The sequence below is a fragment of the Neovison vison genome, chromosome 13, assembly GCF_020171115.1.
Source record: "Neovison vison isolate M4711 chromosome 13, ASM_NN_V1, whole genome shotgun sequence".
Classification (NCBI taxonomy): domain Eukaryota; kingdom Metazoa; phylum Chordata; class Mammalia; order Carnivora; family Mustelidae; genus Neogale; species Neogale vison.
In genome coordinates, this window is record NC_058103.1 from 2,171,730 (window position 1) to 2,192,109 (window position 20,380).

Here is a 20,380-nt window from a genome sequence, read left to right on the forward strand (position 1 = left end):
GAAAGCCTCCCAGGGCCCTGCTGAGTAGTGGACATTTAGAAGGCGGAGGGGCCGAGGGGCCTGTGTGGTTTAGTCTCGAATGGGGTGACCAGGCCAGAAGGGCTCTGGTGCCCAGGCTACAGCTAGACCACGAGCCTGGTGGCCCTGGACGGGACCATGGGCAGGGAGGGGGGGGCCACAGGATGGGCTCCAGGCACAGACCTCCCAGAAGGCCAACCCTCCCAGAAGGCCCTTCCCCCAGACCTCAAGTGTCCCTGCGCCCCCACTTGACCCCTGGGCCAGGCCACCCTAGACTCCATGACCCTCGGCCATGTCCCGGTCTTACGGGGCCTCAGTATCCCCAACCACAACACGGGGTGGGGGGTCACAGGACTTGAGGGCCCCCAGCCTTGAGTTGTGGGTGGGGAGGCTTCTGTCTTGGCGGGGCTCCCCCACGGGCGCATGTGCACACACACACACACACACACACACACACACACACACATATGCACGCACAACCCGCAGACCCAGCCCACGGGAAGTCGCTCCTTGGCTGGCCCAAGGAATTCCTTCCCAGCCCCATCCCAGCCTCCCAGGCTTCCTGTGTGGAAATGGGGCCTGAATCCCGCCGGTAAACATATTACCAGGAGGGGGAAGTCACCCTCCGCGCTTCCTGTTTGCCACAGCAGACGCCAGGGCCCAGCCCAGCCCCCCAGGGTCAAGCCCAGCGCCCCGCAAGACCCTCGGGAGCCCTGCTGTGGAGGAGCCTGCTCTGTCCCCCAGCTCCTGTCTGCAGCCCTGAGACCAGCCCTCCCCCACCCAGGGCTGCAGGGAGGCCCCAAGGTGGGGTGCTCAGCCCCCCTGGACGGTGCACCCCCAGGCAGCCCATGTGCCCCGGATGGCACCAGGCAGCTGGAGGCAGGTGTGGGTTGGCACTGCGGGAGACCCAGGGCTGGAGAGACCCCCGCCATGAGCCCACTCTCCAAGTCTGCGGAGGAGACTGAGGCACCCCTGCCCTCGACGCCTTCTCAGCCCCAGACCTCACTCAGCAAAGCACCCAGTGCCCTGACAGGCAGGGGCACAGGCCCTGGATGGGACCCTACTATTGATTTAGGACACAGCACCTCGAGCCACTGCCACCAGGCTGCAGGGCCAGGGCCCCTCCCCATGGCCCTGGCTGTGATCCAGGGGTCAGAAGAGGGGGCGCACAGCCAAACACTTACTCTGGAAGCTCCAGGTCCCCCGTCAGGGAGGTCATGGTGCCCCTTTGCCCAGAGTAAGGCCCAGGAAGGAGGGGGCAGGCTCTGGACCCCAGGGGAGCCACTGCCTGGGGGCTGCAGGCCAGGCACCCTGCGCCTGCCCCAGCTGCCCGCCCCCACTTTGGCTCTGGCCTGTTCCCAGCCACTCCTGGTCGGTCCCTGAGCCCCCGTCCACGGGCATCCAGTCCTGCCTGACCTCCACCTGGCCCCACCTTCCTAGGTGGCCTCCCAGTGCCCGGGGCCGGGGTGGGCAGGGCGGGCAGAGCAGGCCTGGACCCGCAGAGTGAGTCAGGCGGGCACCTCACCCCAGGGAGCAGGCTGGCCGGGCGCCAGGCTGGCCTCGGAGGCCAGGAGAGATGCCACCTGGGCCGCTCCGGTCCTTGTCCCCAGATGGCCCAGGCGGGCACTTCGGCCTCCCCTGGGCAGCACGCCCCCTCCACGGTGGGCTGACCCTCGCCCCACAGAGAACAGTCTCTGTTTGACCCTGAGGACTCTGCACCCCACCCCCCACCCCCACTAAGAAGAACGAACACAAAAATGGGAGCTGGAGGTGATGGCGCCCACACTGGGGCTCCGAGCAAGATGCCCACGGACCCCTGACAGGGGCCCGGACACAGGGCTGCCTCGGCTTCGTCAGAGCTGGGTCCCGGGCGGCAGCAGCTTTCCCATCCATAAAATGGGCACCGAGCGGGGTTCCCAGCCTGTAATGACAGGGCTGAGGGCTTTGATATCCCAGATGAAAGGCGCTCCCAGGCTGCCCCCAGGACAGGGGCTTCCCGGCCCAGAGAGCAGGCACCGCCCTCCCAGAGCCTCCCCTGGACTGTGGGAAGTCGGCTCCAGCGGCTGGCCCCCAAGGTCAGCCATCTCCAGCCTGGGCCTGCTCCACAGAGCCCCCCCCAGCCAGGACAGGGGCTGGGGTGGGGAGTTAGAGAAGGTCAAGGGCAGAAGGGGCTCCTCCAGGAATGGAGGGGTGGGAGGAGGAGCAAGGCACATTCCCCGCAGGAGGAAGGGACCACGCGGCATCCCCCACACAGTTCCGGCACGGCTGTCCAGGCAACATGGCCGGTCTCCCCAGCTTCCCGGGTGACCTGCCCCCCAAGCCCCAGCATGGCCCTGGTCTCTCAGGATGGAGGGGGTCCCCAGGCCAGGCCACCACCTCCACAGAGCAAGGTCAGACCGTGGGTCACAATGAGCGAGACCAGGCCCATGGGTGCCACAACCAGGTTGGGCTTCTCAGCCCGTCCTCGGATATCCGGTCCCAAGGGCTCTATCTCCCCACGTATGCCTGCCACACCCCCCTCGACCCCTCAGACCCTCCCAAGTTCAGAGGCGGAGAAGCAGGCTTGGTGGCCGTGGTGTGGGGCTGGGCTCCTGCTGGGGGCCAGACCCAGCCTCAGAAGAGAAAGGGAGACCCCCGGGGCTGGTCTGGGCCTCCTGATGCCCCAGTGGACACGGGACCCTGATCCCAGGCGTGGGGGTCGAGTGCCGTTGACAGCAGGGAGCAGGAAGGCGGTCTGGGGCAGGGGGCTCTATGTGATAGACTCCAAGGACGGGGGGCGGGTAGGGTCCAAGGAAGCACTTTGCAGACGCTGTGGCCTCTGCGCCCGGCTGGACCTCCCCCTTGAAGAGAAACTTCACTCACTTGCTCATTCATTCATTCTTTCCTCCAGCAAGTATTTCCCAAGGCCCCACGGAGGCCCAGCCCTGCGCCTGATGGTGGGGAGCAGCAGTGACTCACTGTACCCCACGCTCTCAAGGCCCCGTGGAGGTCGGGAATGCAGGCAGAGGCCACACACGGTGTGATGTCCCGGAAGGGGAGTCCCAGACCTCACTAAAAAGGGCCCCGCCGGCTGCGAGGGGCCACGGTGCCCGCACCAGAGTCTGGGGGGCCCCCAGCTGGGGTGGGGACAGCAGCCGGGCTTGCCCAGGACCCCGGTTCGAGCACAGGCTGGAGCGACCGAGGCCGGCAGGGAGGTGGGGGCTGGGCGGGGTAGCCACGTCCAGCGCAGGCTCCTGCCAGCTCCGGGGGTCCTGCGCCCGGTGTGTCCAGTGTGTCTACTCACCCGTCTCCTGGAAAGACAGGCGGGGCCGAGGGAAGGAGGTGAGGCTCTCCGGGCGCCACTCCAGTACCTGCCTCAGTTTCCTCAGTGAGCACAACCCCTGGGAAGAGCCCGGGAGCCCACCAGCCTGGCCCTGGGATCCCTGCCTCAGCCTGGGGACCCCAAGAGCTGTTCAGACGGAGGAGCTCAGGAAGGGGGTCAGGGAGGGGGTCAGGGAGGGGGTCAGGGGAGGAATGGGGTGAGAGTCCCAGCCTGGCTGGAGGCCCTTCCTGCCGTCCGTCCGTCACAGCTCTGCCCCCGCTCGCCTGCAAGGCTGGTCCCCGCAGGGCCAGCAGGCAGAAGGCAGGTCTCCTGCTGTCCTGAAGACGTGTCCCCAGTGGTCTGAGGCCCCATCGCCCCAGGACCCTCGGAGGGCAGCGCACCCAGTGAGCTCAGGAGCCATTTTAACAACGGATGTGTCTTTTATTCACAAATAAAAGCCGTAGCAAGAGGTTATCTACATATTTGTACACAGGTCTGAGAGCCCCTAGAAAATGCACAAGGGTCAGAAAACAGAGCCCATTGTGACGGGGATACACGTACGTCGGCAGGCGCCCTCCCGGTCTGCATTGGGCAAGAAGAGCCCCCCACGGACCCCTGCCCCCACCGGGCGCCCCCCCAGAAAGAACCTGGCCTGAGGGATACCTTCCATAGAAAACCATAAAAACATAGATCATTTGTCTCCAAATTCCCACTGCAAATACTGCATTTATAGGCAAAATGATATAAAAATATGAACCTAACAGAACCTTTACAAAACCCTTACCCCCCCCCATTGTGTGTGTGTGTATGTTGGTTTTGTTTTTTGCTTGTGGTTTTGGTAAGAATTCCTGCCGTAGAAGAAGGCGCCTTGTGGGCGCTGCCCTCTCTGTATCCTCAGGACAGAGCAGGTCCCGGGGGGTTGGGAACACGGGCCATCCCCCCCGGGGGACCCCACGCCCCACACGATCCACAGCAAGGACGCAGACCGTGGTCTGGTGACCCCCAGGGCCGGTTCTGCCGAGAGGAAACAGCTGTAAAGGAAGAGTCCTGCATCCTGACCCTTGGGCCGGCGGGGCCCAGAGCAGTCCTGCTACATGAAACTGCTTGGCTGGGAAGGGGCCCGGCCTGGCCCCGGACGGCCCCCTGCCGCTGCCCAGGCCACAGCCTGAGCACACGGTCTGCTGGTGTCTTGAGTCCTTAGCACCAAACGCAAAAAGAGAGAAGTCGATTCAAGGTTAAAGGCACTTGCGTTGCTGTCTGGGTGGTGACCGTCTCGTCTCTGGCACATGCGCTCACTCCCCCTCCACCGCCCGCTCCGCCTGGCCAACCCCTCCCTCCTGCTCATCGCCTCAGAGCCCCCCCACCCACTGGGCCGGCCCCCAGCCCTCCACACCCTCATCCCTCTGACCCCTGCCACGTCCTCGCTCCATCCCACGTGCCCTCCCGGCGTCCCGGGGCCCAGCCTCAGACGTCCACCTCCTGCAGCGCCGGCGGGCCGGCGGGGGAGGCCACGCTGATGTCGAAGCAGGTGACCATCATGACGTGGGCCTTGCACACATTCACGCACTGCTCCAGAGCGGCCGTGGCGTGCTCCAGGGCCGCCAAGTACTCTGCCGACTCGGGCTGCAGCTCCGGGTCCACCTCGACTGGGGAGGGACAGTGAGCAGTGGGTCAGCGGCCAAGGACAGGCGTCGCCCCCCACCCAGCGTCTGGGTCCCTGTCTGGGCCAAGGTGAAGGAGGCCGGCCGGAGCTCTCGAGGGAAGCGCCTGGCTTGGGGATGGAGAGCAGGCGAGGCGAACCAGGGCAGAGGGCAGGGATCAGGGTCCTGCAAGCCTTGCCTCCCCGGGGCCGGGGGACTCACACTGCTCCAGCCAGCGGCCTTGCTCCAGCATCAGCCGGCCCTGGGTCTCCGCCAGCTCCCCGCACAGCTGCTCGTGCTTGGCCTGTACCTCCCGCAGCCGCTGCTGCCTGCGCTCCGCCAGCCGAAGCCGGGCGCTGGCGCACACCAGACCCTGGGGGGCAAGGGGCAGGCAGGAGACTCAGGCCTATAGGACGACGGGGTCTCCCGGCGTCCCGGGCTTTGGCCGTGACACCCTCCTCCAGCCTCCGGGCCCGGGCAAACCTACAGTGCGGCCTCAAAGGAGGGCAGGGTCAGCCCCAGGTCCCCCACAGGTGAGGCTCAGGCCAGACGCTCTCAGAGTACCCTGCCAAGGCTTGCCTGGGACCCGGGCCCAGGACGAAGGGGCCCAGCTGTGGGAGACCCTTCAGCAGGGCAGCTCCACGGGACAACCGTGGTGACCTCAGGACCCTTCCGGCCACCCACTTGGCCCAAGGTGGGCATCGGTGGCCACCACGGCTTCAGGGATGGGAGGGCTGGTTCCTACCTTCTCCACGTCCTGGGAGGGCTGCGGGCAGGAGGGGAAGGCAAGCTCAGCTGGCTGCTGGGCCAACCCCCAGGGGGCCCACCCCACCATCCCAGGACCTCTCCGCACCAGCCCCCCACCCCAGGCCCCAGGCCCCGCCGGCCCTGACCTCAGCCGGGTCCTCCCTCGGGGGCGGCCGGTGCCGCTGCAGACGCTCCACGTCGTCGATCTCATAGACCTTGATCTCGAAGGGCTCCTTCAGGGAGCCGGCCAGGGGCGGCGGCAGGTCCACCCACTGGCCAGGGAGGCCGGGCTTGCGGCCCAGGGCAGCAGTGTCCGGCATGGGGGCCGGGATCAGCCGTCTCCGCTGTGGACCTGAAGCAGAGAGCCAGGGTGCTGGGTGAGCGGGGTCTGGGGCCCGCTCCCAGGACTTCGCGCCTGGCCAGGGGCTCGTCCGGAAATCCCCAGCCCTTACAGGCCCCCTCTCGCCTGGACAGCTGCCCCAGCGGCCCCACACGGGGGCAGCCTCTTGGCTGGCCTCTCCTGGAGACAGCCCTCAACACCCCAGTCACGCCGAGGCCCCGCTCAACACCCCCTACTCCCACCGCCCCCCCCGACCGGGTCCTCAGCCCTCCCGCCAGTCCCCCAGGCCCAAGTGGCGCCCCTGCCACGTCTCCCAGGACGTCCCTCCCTGCTCCCCGCCCCAGCCGCTGGCCCACTTCCTCCACCACGTGCATAGCAAGAAGCTGGCCCAACCCACCGGGTCCCCCCGCCACACTGGCTGTGGGGCTCCCAGGCAGCTGGGCCTGAGCCCAAGAGACCCCAGGCCAAGTGCCCTACACCCAAGGCCTCCCCTGACCCCTACGCCCCACCGGGGTGACCTGCGACGCCGGCCCCCAGCAGCTGGCTCCGACAGGGGTGGCCCAAACCTCGGGGACCGCGCGGGGCAGAAGGGGGCCCAGTGGGGGTCGCACGCACACCCACCTGCGGCCCTCTTCTTGGGGGACCTGAGGCTGCGGGAGCGGGCCCCCGGCGAGGCGGCCCCGCTGTCACTCATGGAGTCGGGCGCGGACGAGGCGCTGCCGGTGGCCTCGCTGTCACGCAGCACGCTCTCGTAGCCGCTGCTGCCGCCGCTGTGATAGAAGAGCGCCGTGCGGCCCATGGCGGGCGGGAGCTCGCCGCTCAGCACGCTGCTGTTGTCGCTGCCGTGGCCACTGCTGCAGCGCTGGGGCCGCCGCGGAGCCGTGACCTTGCTGTAGGGGGAGGGCAGCGCGGGGACAGCGGGTAGCCGCTCCTCCCCCACATTCACGCCACTGTCGCTGCCGCTGTCCGAGTCCGCCGAGCCCCAAGAGGGACCACCTCTGCCGGGGGCACCGCTGGCCGCCAGCTCGTTGACGCGGCTGTGGGCGGCCCGGAGCGCCTGCCTGGTGCCCATGATGGTGCCCCGGCTGGCCTTGGCCCCGACACCAGGCACAGCCCGCGGGGCCGCCCGGGGAGCCATCACGGGGCCACCGGGGGTCCTGCCCACCGCTGGGGTCAGTGGCTTCACGGGAGCACACAAGGCCCTCGACCCACCCACTGCTGGACTGCGGCCCTTGCTCCCGCCCGCTGGGGGCTTAGGGGCCCCCACACCTTTGGCCGGGCTGCCCCTACAGGCTGGAGCAGGCCCAGGCACGGGGCTGGGGGACGGAACACCCAACCTGGGCACAGCCCGGGCCCTCCCAGGAGCCTCCCTGGCCTTGCCGTGCGCCGGGCCCTCGCACCGCTCGAGAGAGCCATGGGCGCTGGGCCGGCTCACGGCTTCCACCTTGCCCACCCGGGCCTTCAGGCTGGACGTGGCCTTGGCGACGGAAGGGTCAGCCCGGCTCCCAGCCCTGGCCTCCTCCTCTCCTCGGGGAAGGGCAACAGCCGCAGCCCGGGGCAGGCCCCCGCCCTGGGGAGCAGCCAGCGCTGGGCTACTCTTCTGTTCCAGGCTGGATTTGCGCACAGGAGGGGCGGGGGGGGCCGCCCCGCCAGGCCTCGTGAAGAGGCTTCCCTTGGGAGCCACGCTCCGCTTACTGCTGGGGGCAGCCTTCGGGTTGCCCAGAGAGGCGGCCGCGGCCGCCAGGACGTCCCTGCAGGATGCGGCGGGTGTGGTCACACCCAGCGTGCTGGCCCCCCTCCGCAGCGGGGGTATCTGGGCTATGGCCTCTGGCCTCTGGGCCGCCCCGGCTGCCACTTCACAGCCGTCCACCACCCTCCGGGCACAAGCCAGCACTGGGGCTGGGCTGGGGGCCCTGCCGGCCGAGGGCCCCTGGCACGGGCCACATTCGTCTGCCCGGAGCAGCCAGGGGTCCTCGAAGAGGCCTCCGGGGCCGGGTGGGCTCGGGGCCAGGCGACTGCAGCCTGCACGACCGGCCGCTGAGGAAGTCCTCGGTTTCCGGGGGAGGCTGGAGTGGATCGTCTGTGCGGGAGCCGCCCCCCATGGGGATGCGGCTGGGGACTCCCTACCAGGTCGGGCGGGGGCCGCAGAAGCCACGTCCCCAGGGCGAGGACTCTGGGCCGGGCCAGGACCGTCCGGTCTGCTGTGCTCCGGGAACCGACAGCTGCCCTCGTCCGGGGAGCCGCCCGGGACAGGGGTGCCCAGGGGGTCGGGCCCTGCTGGCGAGTCCTGGCCAGCCCGGAAGGTAGGCGGGGGCGCGGGGCTGCGGCGGTCGTCCGTGCAGATGCTGACCTCGCTGAGCCAGGAACTGACCGAGGTGCCCTGGCTGCTCCCAGTCCAGCCCGCCCCCTCCGAGGGCGCGCCCGCAGCCTGTGCGGTGTAAGCGTCGAACTCGTCGTTGATGCTGCTGATGATGCTGACCGGCCTGGACCCTGAGGCTACGGCCTGCAGAGAGCAATTGCTGCCGAAGCTGGCCAGGCTGCTGGGGCGGTCGGAGCCGGCCAGCGCCCCCAGGGACAGCTCCTCCACCACCGTGAACACCAGCTCGTCCTCGCCATTGAGCTCCACGGGCTGCTGCAGTGTCACCGTGGTGGTCAGCAGGCTCCGCTCCAGACGGCGGCCGTGTGCGGGGGGCCGGGGGCTGCCCGCCTGCCCACTCCTGCCCACGGGGGGCGTCCGCAGCACGCCGTCCGCGCTCCCTCCCCCCGGGTCCTCCGGCGCTCTGCTGGCTTCCAGCTGCCGAGGAGGCGGAGGGGCCGGGCTGGGCAGTGGCTTCCTACCCCCGACCCCAGCGGCCTTGTCCGGCACCAGCAGATCCCTCCGGTCGGCACCAGCCTTAGCGGGCTCCAGGGCACCCCGGCAGGCGTCTGGGGCGGGGCTGCCTCGAGGCGTGCCAGCCGCCAGCGGGGAGCCCGCCGCCTTCCTGGGAGCGCCGGCCTCGGGCGGTGAGGGCCTCCTGCCCCCACAGGCCGGGCTGGCCTGGGCTGCTCCGGGCACACCCAGGGCTCCGCCGGGGCCCTCGCTGCCGTCGATGCCCTCCAGCCGCTCCTGCAGCTCCGCGAAGGTGCGGCAGCGAAAGTGGTCGGCGTCCCTCGGGCCCTCAGAGGGCCGGCGGCGGCGGAGCGCGGGGATGATGGGCACGAAGTCGGGCGGCCCTTCGTCGTCGGTGAGCTCGCGGTCTGACAGGGCTGCCCCGCCGGGCCCCACGTAGATGACCGTGTCGCAGGACTGCTCGCTGCTGGAGGAGTAGTCGGGGTCTCCGGGCGAGCTGGAGGCCAGGCGGCTGGGCTCCGAGGCCACGGAGCGGGGGTGGAAGGGCCGCAGGTGCGGGGGGCGGCGGGCACGGCCCTCCTCACAGGAGCTGTCCCCACCGGAGGAGCTGGACGCGTACTGGGGACAGAGTAGGCCTGCGTGAGTGGTCACCTTCCCCACCGCCCCATCCACCCATCCCAGCTGGGGGAAGGACATGCTCCCGCCGAAGGCTGCCCAGGGAGTGCCCTGCTGGCTGGCTCCGGAGGGACACGGGCCACCCCCAGCGGGTACACGGCAACCGTAGGCCCCCCTTGGGAGCGGTTCCAGTGCCGCCCTGGGTGCCAGGTGATTTGGGGCACAGCCCCCTGCTTTGTCCAGGGGCACACGGGGAGCCCAGCCAGGGATGGACGGCAGGTCCCTCACCATGCTGGGCAGGGGCCCTCACAGGGCTCTCGGGGGCGGGAGGGGCAGGCAGGAGACAGAGCCAACCTTGACTTTCTTCCTGCGTAGCCGGTGGACGCGGGCAGCGATCTGCACGGTGCTGAGCGTCTCGGCGTGGCGCGCGGGTGCGTCCGAGACGTGGGCGATCATGGTGGTCCGGCAGCTGGGGGCCGCCAAGCACTCACGCAGCAGCAGGGTGAGCCTGTGCTCCCTGGGGGCGAGGGGCGCTCAGAGGCTGCAGGCCTGGGGAGGGGAGGTCAGGGCGGGAGGCTGGGCATGGGGGTGCGGCGGGGCAGAGGGGAAGGAAGGAGGCAGGCCTCTCCCCGGGACGGGGTCATGCCTGGAGCCCAGGCCCAGCTCTGGCATCTGGCCCTCGGGCAGCCAGGCCCCAGGAGCTCAGGGGTCCAGGCACCCTGGGTGCGCCTGCCGTGCCCTTGACTAGCTCCTGGGGGCCACCTCGCCACTACCCGCCAAGGAGCCCGCCACTCACCTATAGGGCACGTGCTTGGCTCCGCTGACCAGGGCCAGGATGACACTGCCCAAGGCGGACAGAGGCAGACACGAGGGTCCCCCGGGGGCCTCCCCGCCCCGGCCAGGCGCCCCCTCACACCCGCCCAGGTCGATGAGGTGCAGGCGGCTGCGGCCTCCAGACACTGAAAGCACAGGGCGGGAAGGTGGGGGAGCAGCCCTGGATCCCCTGATCCCAGACCCCCAGGCCCCCGGACGCCCGGATCCCCCGGATCCCTGGGCTCCCCCAACCCCAGGCACCGCGGGGAGGGCAGGCGGGGACGCGCGAGCCGACACCTACTCCCGCCGCGGCCGCACTTCTCCACGCGGTACTGGTAGACGTGCAGCGTGAAGACCAGGTGCGAGCCACAGCCGGGCCGGCGGGAGCTGCGGGCCGCCAGCGCCGCGTCCAGGTACAGGCCGGCCTTCTCCGCCGTGGGCGCCCGAAGCTCGCTCTGGTTTGGCAGCTGGGGAGGGCAGTGCGCAAGCTGGAACTCGGGCCTGCCTCCCGGAGGCCGTCCTCACTGTCCCCCAGGACCCGTGGCCCTGCCCCCCCACCCCATGGCCGCGGAGCCGGTGGCGTACCTGAACCCCACACCCAGGGTCCTCCCGCAGGTACACGCCCGGGGACTGGGCGTCCTGGAGGCTGCCGGAGGCCACCTCGGCCAGCAGGTCCCGCAGGCTCTCGTCGGGGCCGGACACCTCCGCCGCAGACACGCGCACTGAGAAGCGGGTGCCCGTCCTCTCCCTACGCTCCTCGATGAGCCTGAAGAGCCAGGAAATGGCGCAGGGCACAACGCCCAGGCTCTGGGGCGAGCTGTCCTTCCCGATCATGGTGTAGGACTTGCCTGGGGGGCGCACGGACGCGTCAGGTCCCTACATTCACCCTGACACGCCCTCAGAGCCCAGCCACGCCCAGCTGCCTCCCAGGTCCGACCTGGGGACACTGAGACCAGGGTCCCCCTGCCTCCTAGGACTGCCGGGGGCTTTCTCTCCACGTGCCCCCACCCCCGGTCCTGGGCCCACCCACTGCCCGCATGGGACAACCCATTTCCCCCGTCCTTCCTGCAAAATGAGGCCCAGAGACTGCGGACAGGAAAGATGGGGGGACGCTTACCAAGGCTCGTGTGGCCGAAGGAAAAAATGCAGCCGTCAGCCCCACTGACCACGGACTGGAGCACGTCAGCCACGGTCCCCGAGCAGACCTCAGCCTGAGAGAGGGGCACAGGGCACCAGGCTGGCACGGGGGTCGCGGGGCCGACACCCGGCCTCCCACACGCCTGCCTGTCCCCATCCCACGCCGGCCGGCGGCTCAGCAGGCGGGACACGGGCCCCGGCTCTCGGAGCTCACCACGCACGCGCAGGACACACACGGCGTGGGCCAGTCGGGCACACAGCTCACCCGCCCTCGTGGGGCAACCTGAGACAAGGACCTCTCCGCACCCCCGATGCTCACGTGCACCCGGCAGACAGCAAACCCTGCTCCCAAACCTCCCCCGGAGCCCACGGAAAATCCAGCACTTCTGCAAACGGCCCCACAACAGCGCCAGGAGAAGGGGAGGAGGACCCCAGGCCCGAGCCAAGGAGGGAAACACACCGCAGGCCGGGCCCGGACCACTGGGCCTCGCTCGCACCCCCTCCTTTTCCTCCCCGGGCACCAGAAGCAAGGGCAGGCCTGGGGCCGGCCCCTCACCTGCTCCGAGTCCTGGGGGAAGACGGCGTCGAAGGCAAACATCTTGGGAGCCGCGGTGGAGGCTCGTCGGGGGCCCGAGCTGCCGGGGGGCCCAGCAGCCTGGTCGTACAGGGTCACCTGCTTCTTGCGTGGGTCCACCTTCAGGAAGGACGCGGACTCGGCCGAGGGCTGCGCCCCCTGTGCGGGCCAGACCCGCAGCATGACCTTCACCTGCAGGAGGCGGGCGGGAGCGATCGCCTGAGCCGCCGCCCACCCGCCCAGCGGCCGCTAATTATAGGCCAGGAAGAGCTCGCGCGAGCTGAGACAGCGGGCCAGGCCTCGGCACGGGGATCCCCACCGCAGGAATGCGGGTGCCTGCGTCCCAGCTCTGGCCACGGCAGGTCCCTTATGAGATCAGCCAGGCAGGCAGAAAGCAAGGCTCATTGGGAAACTGGTGCGGGGCGGTCAGCAGAGGAGGAGGGGCCAGGACAGGGGGGCACAAGGGTGTGGTGGGGGGGCCGTGCATACAGGAGCAGGAGGTGGGGAAGAACGGGGGAGGACGTGATGACGCAGGACAGGGGAGCAGAGGTCGCGGAGGGCAGGGAGGGGTCCACAGAGCACTGGGCTGGGCGGGCAGGACAGTGGTGGGGGATGGTGATGCAACCAACGTGAAAAAGGCTCCTGGCGGCTCAGTGAACAGAGGGACGAAAGTGTGAGATGGTAGCCAAGGGCACCCCACCTGCCCTTGACCTGGGGTTCCTCCACACCCTCCGCTGTGTCCGAGGCAGAGCTGGAAGCTAAGTGAGCTCAACCCGGAGGCACAGAGCTTCGGGGACCAGAAGCAGCCCCACACCCAGGGCGCAGCTCCTCCGGCTTCCCTAGCCACCGGCCGGCCCGGCCACCCCCAGCCCAGGCCCACTGAGGCTTAAGGAGGGAGGAAACATGTGGACAAGTTGACTGTGACACCAGGTCACACAGCCTGAGGGTGGTTCTCCTCCAATCCCAGATCCCAAACCGAGGGCAGAGGGAGACGGGAAGCCAGAGGGGCGAGCAGAACAGGCCCCACAACAAAGCCCAGAGTCCCAGCCAACAGGGACCCTTCTCAGAGGGCTCCCCAGGGGTGCATGTCCCACGCCCTGGCCCTCCCTGCACCCCCATCTCCCAACCTCAGCTGGCAGCTCCTGCCCCCAGGCCAGTCGGGCCTCTGCCTCCTCCACAGAGCCCCCCAGCCCACTCCCCAGGCCAATCGGGAGCCCTGAGTGCATCTCCCCGCCCTGACTCCCCGACAGCAACGCCTGACGGGAGGAACAAAGGCACACAAGGGGGATGGCCTAGGGGACCAGGGCTCTGACCCCAGAGCCAGCTAGGGAGCCCAACTCAAAGCCCAGGCCCGGCGGCATCCGGGGGCCGGCAGGAAGGACGCACATGGTGGTCCTCCCGGAGGGAGAGCTCAGCTCTGACGGGGGGAGCTGGAGACACTGAGGCCTGGCCAGGGGGCGCAGGTCGGGAGCACAGGGGACAGAACAGGGCCTTAGCTTGGGGGCCCTGGTCAGGGACCAAGCAGCCTCTGCTCCCGTGTGACCCTAAAATACAAAAACAGACACACAAGTGTGCCCCCCGCCCCCCACCCTGTGCCGGGTCTGCAGAAGACAGGTGTCCCCATGGCCGGGCCACCAGCCCCAACACCCTCGAGGGAAGAGAGGTTCAGCAGGGAGGGGGGCTTGGACCTGGACACAAGCGCCTGGCGCGCTGTGCTACAGACACCCTGAAACCCGCATGGAGAAGAACCAGCCCGAGCTGCATCTTCTGCCCGGCCCCGGGGGCACCCCCTGACCCAGAGGAGCCCCAGGGCTCTAGGGCCCCTGTAGGGAGGGACACCAGACGCGACGTTCTGCTGAAGGACACCACCTTCCGCTCCCCCATGAAACCTTCGATTTCTCCACTACGGCATAAATCAAATTACCCGACTCATTTCAGAGCCAATATTTTTCACGGGTTTAATTGTAAGTGACAGATACATAACGCGGCGGAATTGGTTTACTGTGGGTAGTTCGCACGCACGAGGCCCATCTCCTCCCCTTCAGCACGTGGCAAATTGACATGCAAAATTGCTCCAGGAAGGAGGGGACGCTCTCTCAGGGGAGAAGCCTAAGAAACGCTTTCCCGCCGCACTCCCCGAACCTGGGCGAGAATCGATTCTTTTATTCCCTACGACAGGAACAAAACTACTTCATTTCCAAAGGCTGCCGCCAAGCAGGCAAAAATGTGCACTTCCCGGTAATTTCTGGCAATTTTTTTTCAGCATGAACTCCTGGCCACTTCAGGAGCCAAATGGGTTGTGCAGATTGGAAGGGGTTCCTGGGGGGCTGAGGAGGGGCTCTTGCAGCACAGAAACGGCCCCAGTGGTGCCGGGAGCCAGCCACGAGTCCCCACGCAGGGACCCCACCCTGCGGCGAGGGGACAGGCGGCCCCCGTCAGGCCACCCCATCCTAGCTGAACGCACGGGCCATTGTCTGTAAGGATCCTCTCATTCAGGAAATGACAGGATCTTTGCAGGAGACAAGGGCGGCTGAGTCTCTCCCCCAAATGTTCAGATATTACAAAGCAGCGCTGAATGGCTGCCAGGTAGGAAAAAACACGTTTTGCATAAAAAAGGGCTTCCACTCCTAAGAGGTGGCCCAGGCAGCCAGGGGGGAGGGGCGCCGCTCCGCACCCACAGAAAGGATGTCTTTTTTAATACTGCGAGATGATGAATTATCTTAAGTAGCACATTAATGTCAGAAATCGAGCGTAATCTAACTTCTTTTCTGTGACAATATGAAATGCCTTTCAGGAGGCATTTCTGACTGTGACATTCGTGCAAATAACATCCAGAGAGCCAGAGAGAGGGGGCACAGGCTGGAGGGGGGTGGGCAGCGGGGGGGCTGGTGGCCAGGGGCTCCCTGTATGGAGGGACTGGGGCAGGGGGAGGGGAGGGGGCTAGTCTACCACGTAGAAAAGGGAGGAGCTCCCAGCCCCAGAATACTTGGGTGGAGACCGGGCCCCAGGAGGAGGTGGCCCAGTGCTGGAGACGCGTGGCCCACCCCTACCCACCCCTGCTTTCAGACAGATGGTCCAGACCTGCCAAGTGAGCAGGCCAAGGTCAGAGCCAGGCCCCGGAGCTGCTGGATCCCTTCCCCTGCAGCCACTCTGCCCTGTCCAGCTGAGCGTGTCCACCACCGCCCAGGCCCTTCCACGGCCCAGCGGGCGGCGCGGAGAGTCCCTCCTCTAGCTCCCAGGGACACTGACGCCACGAGGCTTGGCCATGTAGGCTCTGAATCTCGTGAGGGCTTGGGGGTGACAGGGTGAGAAAAGGCTTCCAGAAGGAGCAGCCTGGCAGAGTCACCATGAGACTCGGGGGTGTGGCTCAGGCCTGGGGCCCCTCAGGGTCACCAGGAGCCCAAGGCCCTGGAGGCCGGTCCCAGGCTGGGTAGGGCGGGCCTGCTGGGGAGAGCCTGAACCCAGCCAACCACCTCTGCGGGGGGTTAGCCTCTGGGCGCTGGAGAGGCTGGGGGTGTGGGGTGCCGGGGTGCCAGGGTGTGGGCCCACGGTGGACCCACCCCAACCCCCAACCACCCTCAGGGGTGTACCTTGGAGTGGCCCATGGGAGCAGCGTGGGCAGAAAGTCAGGAAAAAGCTCAGGCTGTGCTTTCGGGCGGGGCCCGTCCTCCTGCCCAGAGCTGTGGGGCGTGCCTCGGCCCCCCGCCCCCCATGGGCACAGAGAACGCACCTCAAAACGCGCTCACACAACCCACGCCCGCAGGACCCTGAGTGAGGCCAGGGTGCAGTTACAAGCGACCCGACGGGGCCCAGACAAAAGCCTAGTCTCGGCAAAAGGCCACAGGAGCCAGGGGTCGGAGCCAGGGGCCAGCCAGCCTGTTCCAGGACAAGGCCCTTCCCTGCACCCCCCAGACCCAATTTCCCCACCTGACCAGATGATCACATGTTGGCCTGGAGGGGTCCCATCCCTTCCCTGGAGCCTCACCTCAGGGCAGCATGCCAACAGACACAGAGTATGGGGGTCCCCAGGGGGTCAGAGCCCAGTCCCGGGGAGCCCTGGCTGTCCCACCCCAACGAGACCAGCACGAGCCCCTGGAACCCCCACCCATTTCCTGAAGCCCCACCACAGTCTCTGAGGCTCCTGTCAGGACCCGAGCTTCCAACGTGGAACTGGGCCTCGGTCTCCCTGCCTGCACCCCACCTCGTCCAACCTGGGAGAAGGACGCCGGATCCCTCCACACCCAGCACCCCTCCCAGCACCTCCTCGGACACCCCCAGCTTCATCCCACCCCCAAGCCCCAGGGGTCACCCCCACATCAGCAGTGGGTCTACCTTTCCGATGCTGCCGGGATTGTCCTTGACCTTGGAGGCGGCCCTGAGCAAGCAGGGGGGCGTGGGGGGCGGCCACAGCTGCAGGACCCCGCTGAAGTCCGTGGGGTACGGGGAGGCACTGCGGGCAGCAGGGGCCGGCGGCGGATGAGGTTTCTTGCGCTTGGAGGCCAGGCTGAGCTTCTGGGCAGCCCTGAGGAGGGGAGGAGAGGGACCAGGTGGGGCTCTCGGCGCGGTCCTGGGCGCCTGTCCTGCCCCAGGTCGGCCCCACGGCCACATCCCTGCCAGGCCAGGCGGCAGACGCCCCTCCCCTCCCCCCACCCTGCCCGGCGCGCACCTTCCTCCCACCAACCTCAACTGGCCCTCAGGTGCAACCCAGCAGCTGCTGCGGTGGGGGGGGGGGGTACTGGCTGGAGCGTGCTGGGGTCAGCTCTTCCCAGGCATGGTGACCTGTTCTCTGTGCCTCAGTCTCCCCACCGCTAGCACATGCTGACACGACCAGCGCAGGCGCCTGTATGCGGCCCTGAGGAACCAAGGCAGCCAAGGAACCCTAGGCCATGCCGGCGGCCAGGAGAAGCTCCACGAAGCCCACTTGCCCTGATCCCGTGGCCCCCAGGCCCCAACCCACCGCCCTCTCCTCTGCGGCCCTCTGGGTCCTGCCCACAATCCTCCGGCCCCACACTCCGCTTGGCACTGGAACCTGCCAGCCCCACAGCGTCCCCAGGGGACCCACAGTCCTCCCCAGACCCCAGGGTCTTCCTTGACCCCAGAGAGGCTCCCGGCGCACCTGTGAGAGGCACGGTTCCGGAGTCCCAGGGCGCCCTCCCACACGCGCGTGCCCAGCACAGGCCCACCACACCCGGGGCCGTGGCTCCCATGGACCCTCCTGCCAGGCTCTCCCCACCGCGGCCCCTGCAGCCGGCCAGCCCGCTCTCCCGGGGCCCCAGGGAGAGCTGGCCTGGCGTCGGGAGCACCCACCCTCCAAGGGCAGCCCCTTGCAAGGGGTACAGCGGGGACACAGATGGGCCCGCTCCATATTCGCACTCCACTCCCACTGCCCGGAGGGCCTGGCCTCAGTCGCCCCGTTCCCGCGGGCGGGGGCCCCCAGAGAGAAAAGGGATCGGGATGCGATCCGAGCCCCCCGCTGACGCCCCCACCAACACCCACCTGCACCTCCGCCCAGCTCCCTGCGGGGCCCACTGCCACCCCAGAGCCCTACCTCCGAAGCACGCCCACAGCAGGGCCTGCCCACGCGGGGCCGCCCAGCCCTCAGCAAGGCTCCCGCTCCGAGGTCTTGCTCAGCTTAACTAGGAGCTGTCTTCCAAGAGCCCCCGGGGACCGCTTTCCTCGGAGCGGGGCGTCGTGGCGGGAAATAAAAGTAATTTCCGACGGGCCGGAGCCTAACAGAGCGGGGGCAGGGCGCCGGTGGGCGCCTGGGGTGGGGGGTCTGCAGGTGGGGCCCACCCCAGGACGAGCCCCAGCAACTCGGGGTGCGGGAGCCCTGAGCTGGGGTGCTTGGTCTCTCGGGCCACAAGCCCGCATGAGCCCGATTCCCACCTACTTGTAAACCTCAAAACCGCCTGCAAGGAAAAAACCCTGCTCCCCCTCTGCCTGCCTGAGAGTCACCCAGCAGACCAGGGGCCGAGTGGCGGCGGAGAGAGTCCCCTGGGCGCGGAATGAGCAAGTGGCAGTGAGTGGACGCAGGAGCAGCTCTAAGAAGGCCACAGGAGCGCCACAACCCAAACGGCCACGGCACCAACCCTGGGGGCCGTGAGGGCTGGGCAGGGGGCTGTGGGAGCCTAGGGCTCCTCTACCCTGACTGCCGCCCAGCCTCAACGCCCGTCCTGGACTCCAACCACCCTGGGCAACGCCACAGCCTCCTGCCAGCCGCCCCATGGGAAAGAACTGTAGCCCGGACCGGAGAATGAGCCCCCAGCAGGCAGCCCGGCCCCCTGCCTCGCACTGCCCCCAGGGGTAGGACTGCCCAGGAGGGGGGACTCCGCAGGTGCAAGCACGACCGGGGAACTAAGCTGAGCCTGCGAAGGTCAGCCAGGCCCCAGGGACTCACTTCCTCTTCTGTAAATGGAAGTGCCATGGGGCCTGTTCCCAGGATTTGGGGAAAGGGCAGCACCAAGGGGCCGCCCCACCCCAGCATGCATGGGAGGGCGTCAGTCAGGTCCTCAAGTTGATTGGACAGACCAGCAAACGGCCTCGGCTAAGGCATGGCCCCCCACCCCCGAAAGCCCCCCCCCCCGGGGCGTGCAGGGTCAGCCTGGGCCCCGCAGCGGTGTGAACGCACAACCCGAAGCCTCCAGGGGATCCAGACCTGTGGCTGATGGCCAGAGCAACTTCGGCCGGAGCCTCCAGTCTGCAAAGGCTACACCAAAGGGCAGAGCTTTGCCTAGTGGGTCCCACAGCAGGCCACGAGGGCTCTGCCCCTTCTGCGACCCTCTCAAGAGCCAGGGGTCTGCAGCACAGACCTCGGCACAGGCAGGCCACCCTCAGGGCCCTAGCACTGCGGCGTGGGGACGTGTCCTTCCCCACTGGACACATCCCAGTCATGTCTGCACAGAGGTGGGGCCTGGCACCTTCTGAGGACCCGCCAGCCCTGGGAGTCTGGAATGTTATGGGCCAGGTGTCTCCATCCTGCAATCTGATCTAACCCAGGGCACCCCCTCCTCCCTCCCCAGCCCTGTGGTCAGCCCCGGAGGGAGCTAAGGAGCTGTGCCCTGGCCCGCCCGGCCCTCCGGGTCCTGCTCTCACAGGCTCATCCCAGCAGGCGTGACTCAAAGGCGAGCAGCTGCATTAACAAGGGCCCCGGACTGCGCGCTCCCCTTTGATGGAATCCAGGCCCCTGGTAACTACTGGTACAATCCCAGCGGCTGCACCTCAGTCCATAGGTCTGGACAGGCAAGGGTGGGGGGGCCTCCGGGGGTCAGGCCGGCCCTTGCACCTCTGGGCCTGCAGCTTTCTGGAGGCCCAGACCTGGTTTCTGAGCAGTGAAGTCACAGGGAACAGAGGGTGGTGATTTGGGGCCTCACAGAGCACCACACCCAGGCCCAGGACAGCCTGGGGGCCCAGGGTGGGACCTGCAGGGGGGAGGAGGAGCAGGAGGTGAGACTGGCAGGGGAGTGCAGGCAAGTCTGAGTGGCTGGAAGAGAAGCCAGACAAACAGCGACTTCACCCCTCAGAAGACCCTCTTCCAGGAAGCCCGCCCTGATGCCCCCACGCTGGGCTTCGGCAGAACCTCTGCCTCCTGCTACTACAGGAACCAGTCCCTGTTCTGTGACACAAGACACAAGTTCCTGAGGCTGTGTTCATCCACTAGGCAGGGTCTCCCAAGGGCGGGAGTTTGCCAAGCCCAAGGCAACATGGGGAGCTCAGGATGCCCTGACATGGCCTGGGGGCGTGGGTGAGCGAGAGGGTGAGTCAGTGGGCCAGTGAATGTGTAAGCGAGTGCATGGGAACACAGGTCAGTGGGTGCCTGGGTCAGCAGGTATGTGGGTCAGTGGATGTGGGGTTGCATGGAAGAGGAGGTGCGTGGAGGAGCAGGGGTGCGGGTGAGCGGGTGGTGCAAGGAGCAGGGGCGCAGGTGAGCGGGTGCACGGAGCAGGGGCGTGGATGAGCGGGTGCAAGGAGCAGGGGAGCGGGTGAGCGGGTGCAAGGAGCAGGGGCGCGGGTGAGCGGGTGCACGGAGCAGGGGCGCGGGTGAGCGGGTGCACGGAGCAGGGGAGCGGGTGAGCGGGTGCACGGAGCAGGGGTGCGGGTGAGCGGGTGCACGGAGCAGGGGCGTGGGTGAGCGGGTGCACGGAGCAGGGGTGCGTGCGGGTGAGGGGGTGCATGGAGGAGCAGGGGCGCAGGTAAGCAGGTGCACGGAGCAGGGGCGCGGGTGAGCGGGTGCGAGGAGCAGGGGCGCGTGCACGGAGAGGCGGGTGTGGTGAACAGATGAACGGGGTGCAGGTGAGCGAATGGATGAATGAATGAGAGAGTGGCTGGGGGACGGGCACCTCCCACGCCCCCAGGGAGTAATTTGCCT

At 68.1% G+C, this 20,380-nt stretch overlaps 1 protein-coding gene across 2 annotated transcripts in view; it reads right to left on the bottom strand.

The window, feature by feature from the left end:
* Window positions 1-4,721: 4,721 nt before the first annotated feature.
* Window positions 4,722-20,380, bottom strand: part of KIF26A (kinesin family member 26A) — a 36,486-nt gene continuing 20,827 nt past the window's right edge. The window contains exons 4-15 of one of the 2 annotated variants that reach the window (XM_044230608.1): window positions 16,348-16,537; window positions 11,998-12,207; window positions 11,422-11,515; window positions 10,890-11,152; window positions 10,606-10,771; window positions 10,288-10,450; window positions 9,846-10,008; window positions 6,668-9,494; window positions 5,853-6,058; window positions 5,705-5,725; window positions 5,182-5,332; window positions 4,722-4,965 (exon numbers count right to left, since the gene is read on the bottom strand). In XM_044230608.1, the coding sequence (XP_044086543.1) occupies window positions 4,784-4,965; window positions 5,182-5,332; window positions 5,705-5,725; window positions 5,853-6,058; window positions 6,668-9,494; window positions 9,846-10,008; window positions 10,288-10,450; window positions 10,606-10,771; window positions 10,890-11,152; window positions 11,422-11,515; window positions 11,998-12,207; window positions 16,348-16,537 (4,636 nt within the window). In that variant the 3' untranslated portion in view covers window positions 4,722-4,783. The remainder of the gene's footprint in view (window positions 4,966-5,181; window positions 5,333-5,704; window positions 5,726-5,852; window positions 6,059-6,667; window positions 9,495-9,845; window positions 10,009-10,287; window positions 10,451-10,605; window positions 10,772-10,889; window positions 11,153-11,421; window positions 11,516-11,997; window positions 12,208-16,347; window positions 16,538-20,380) is intronic. The other variant, XM_044230609.1, reaches the window with a different exon arrangement.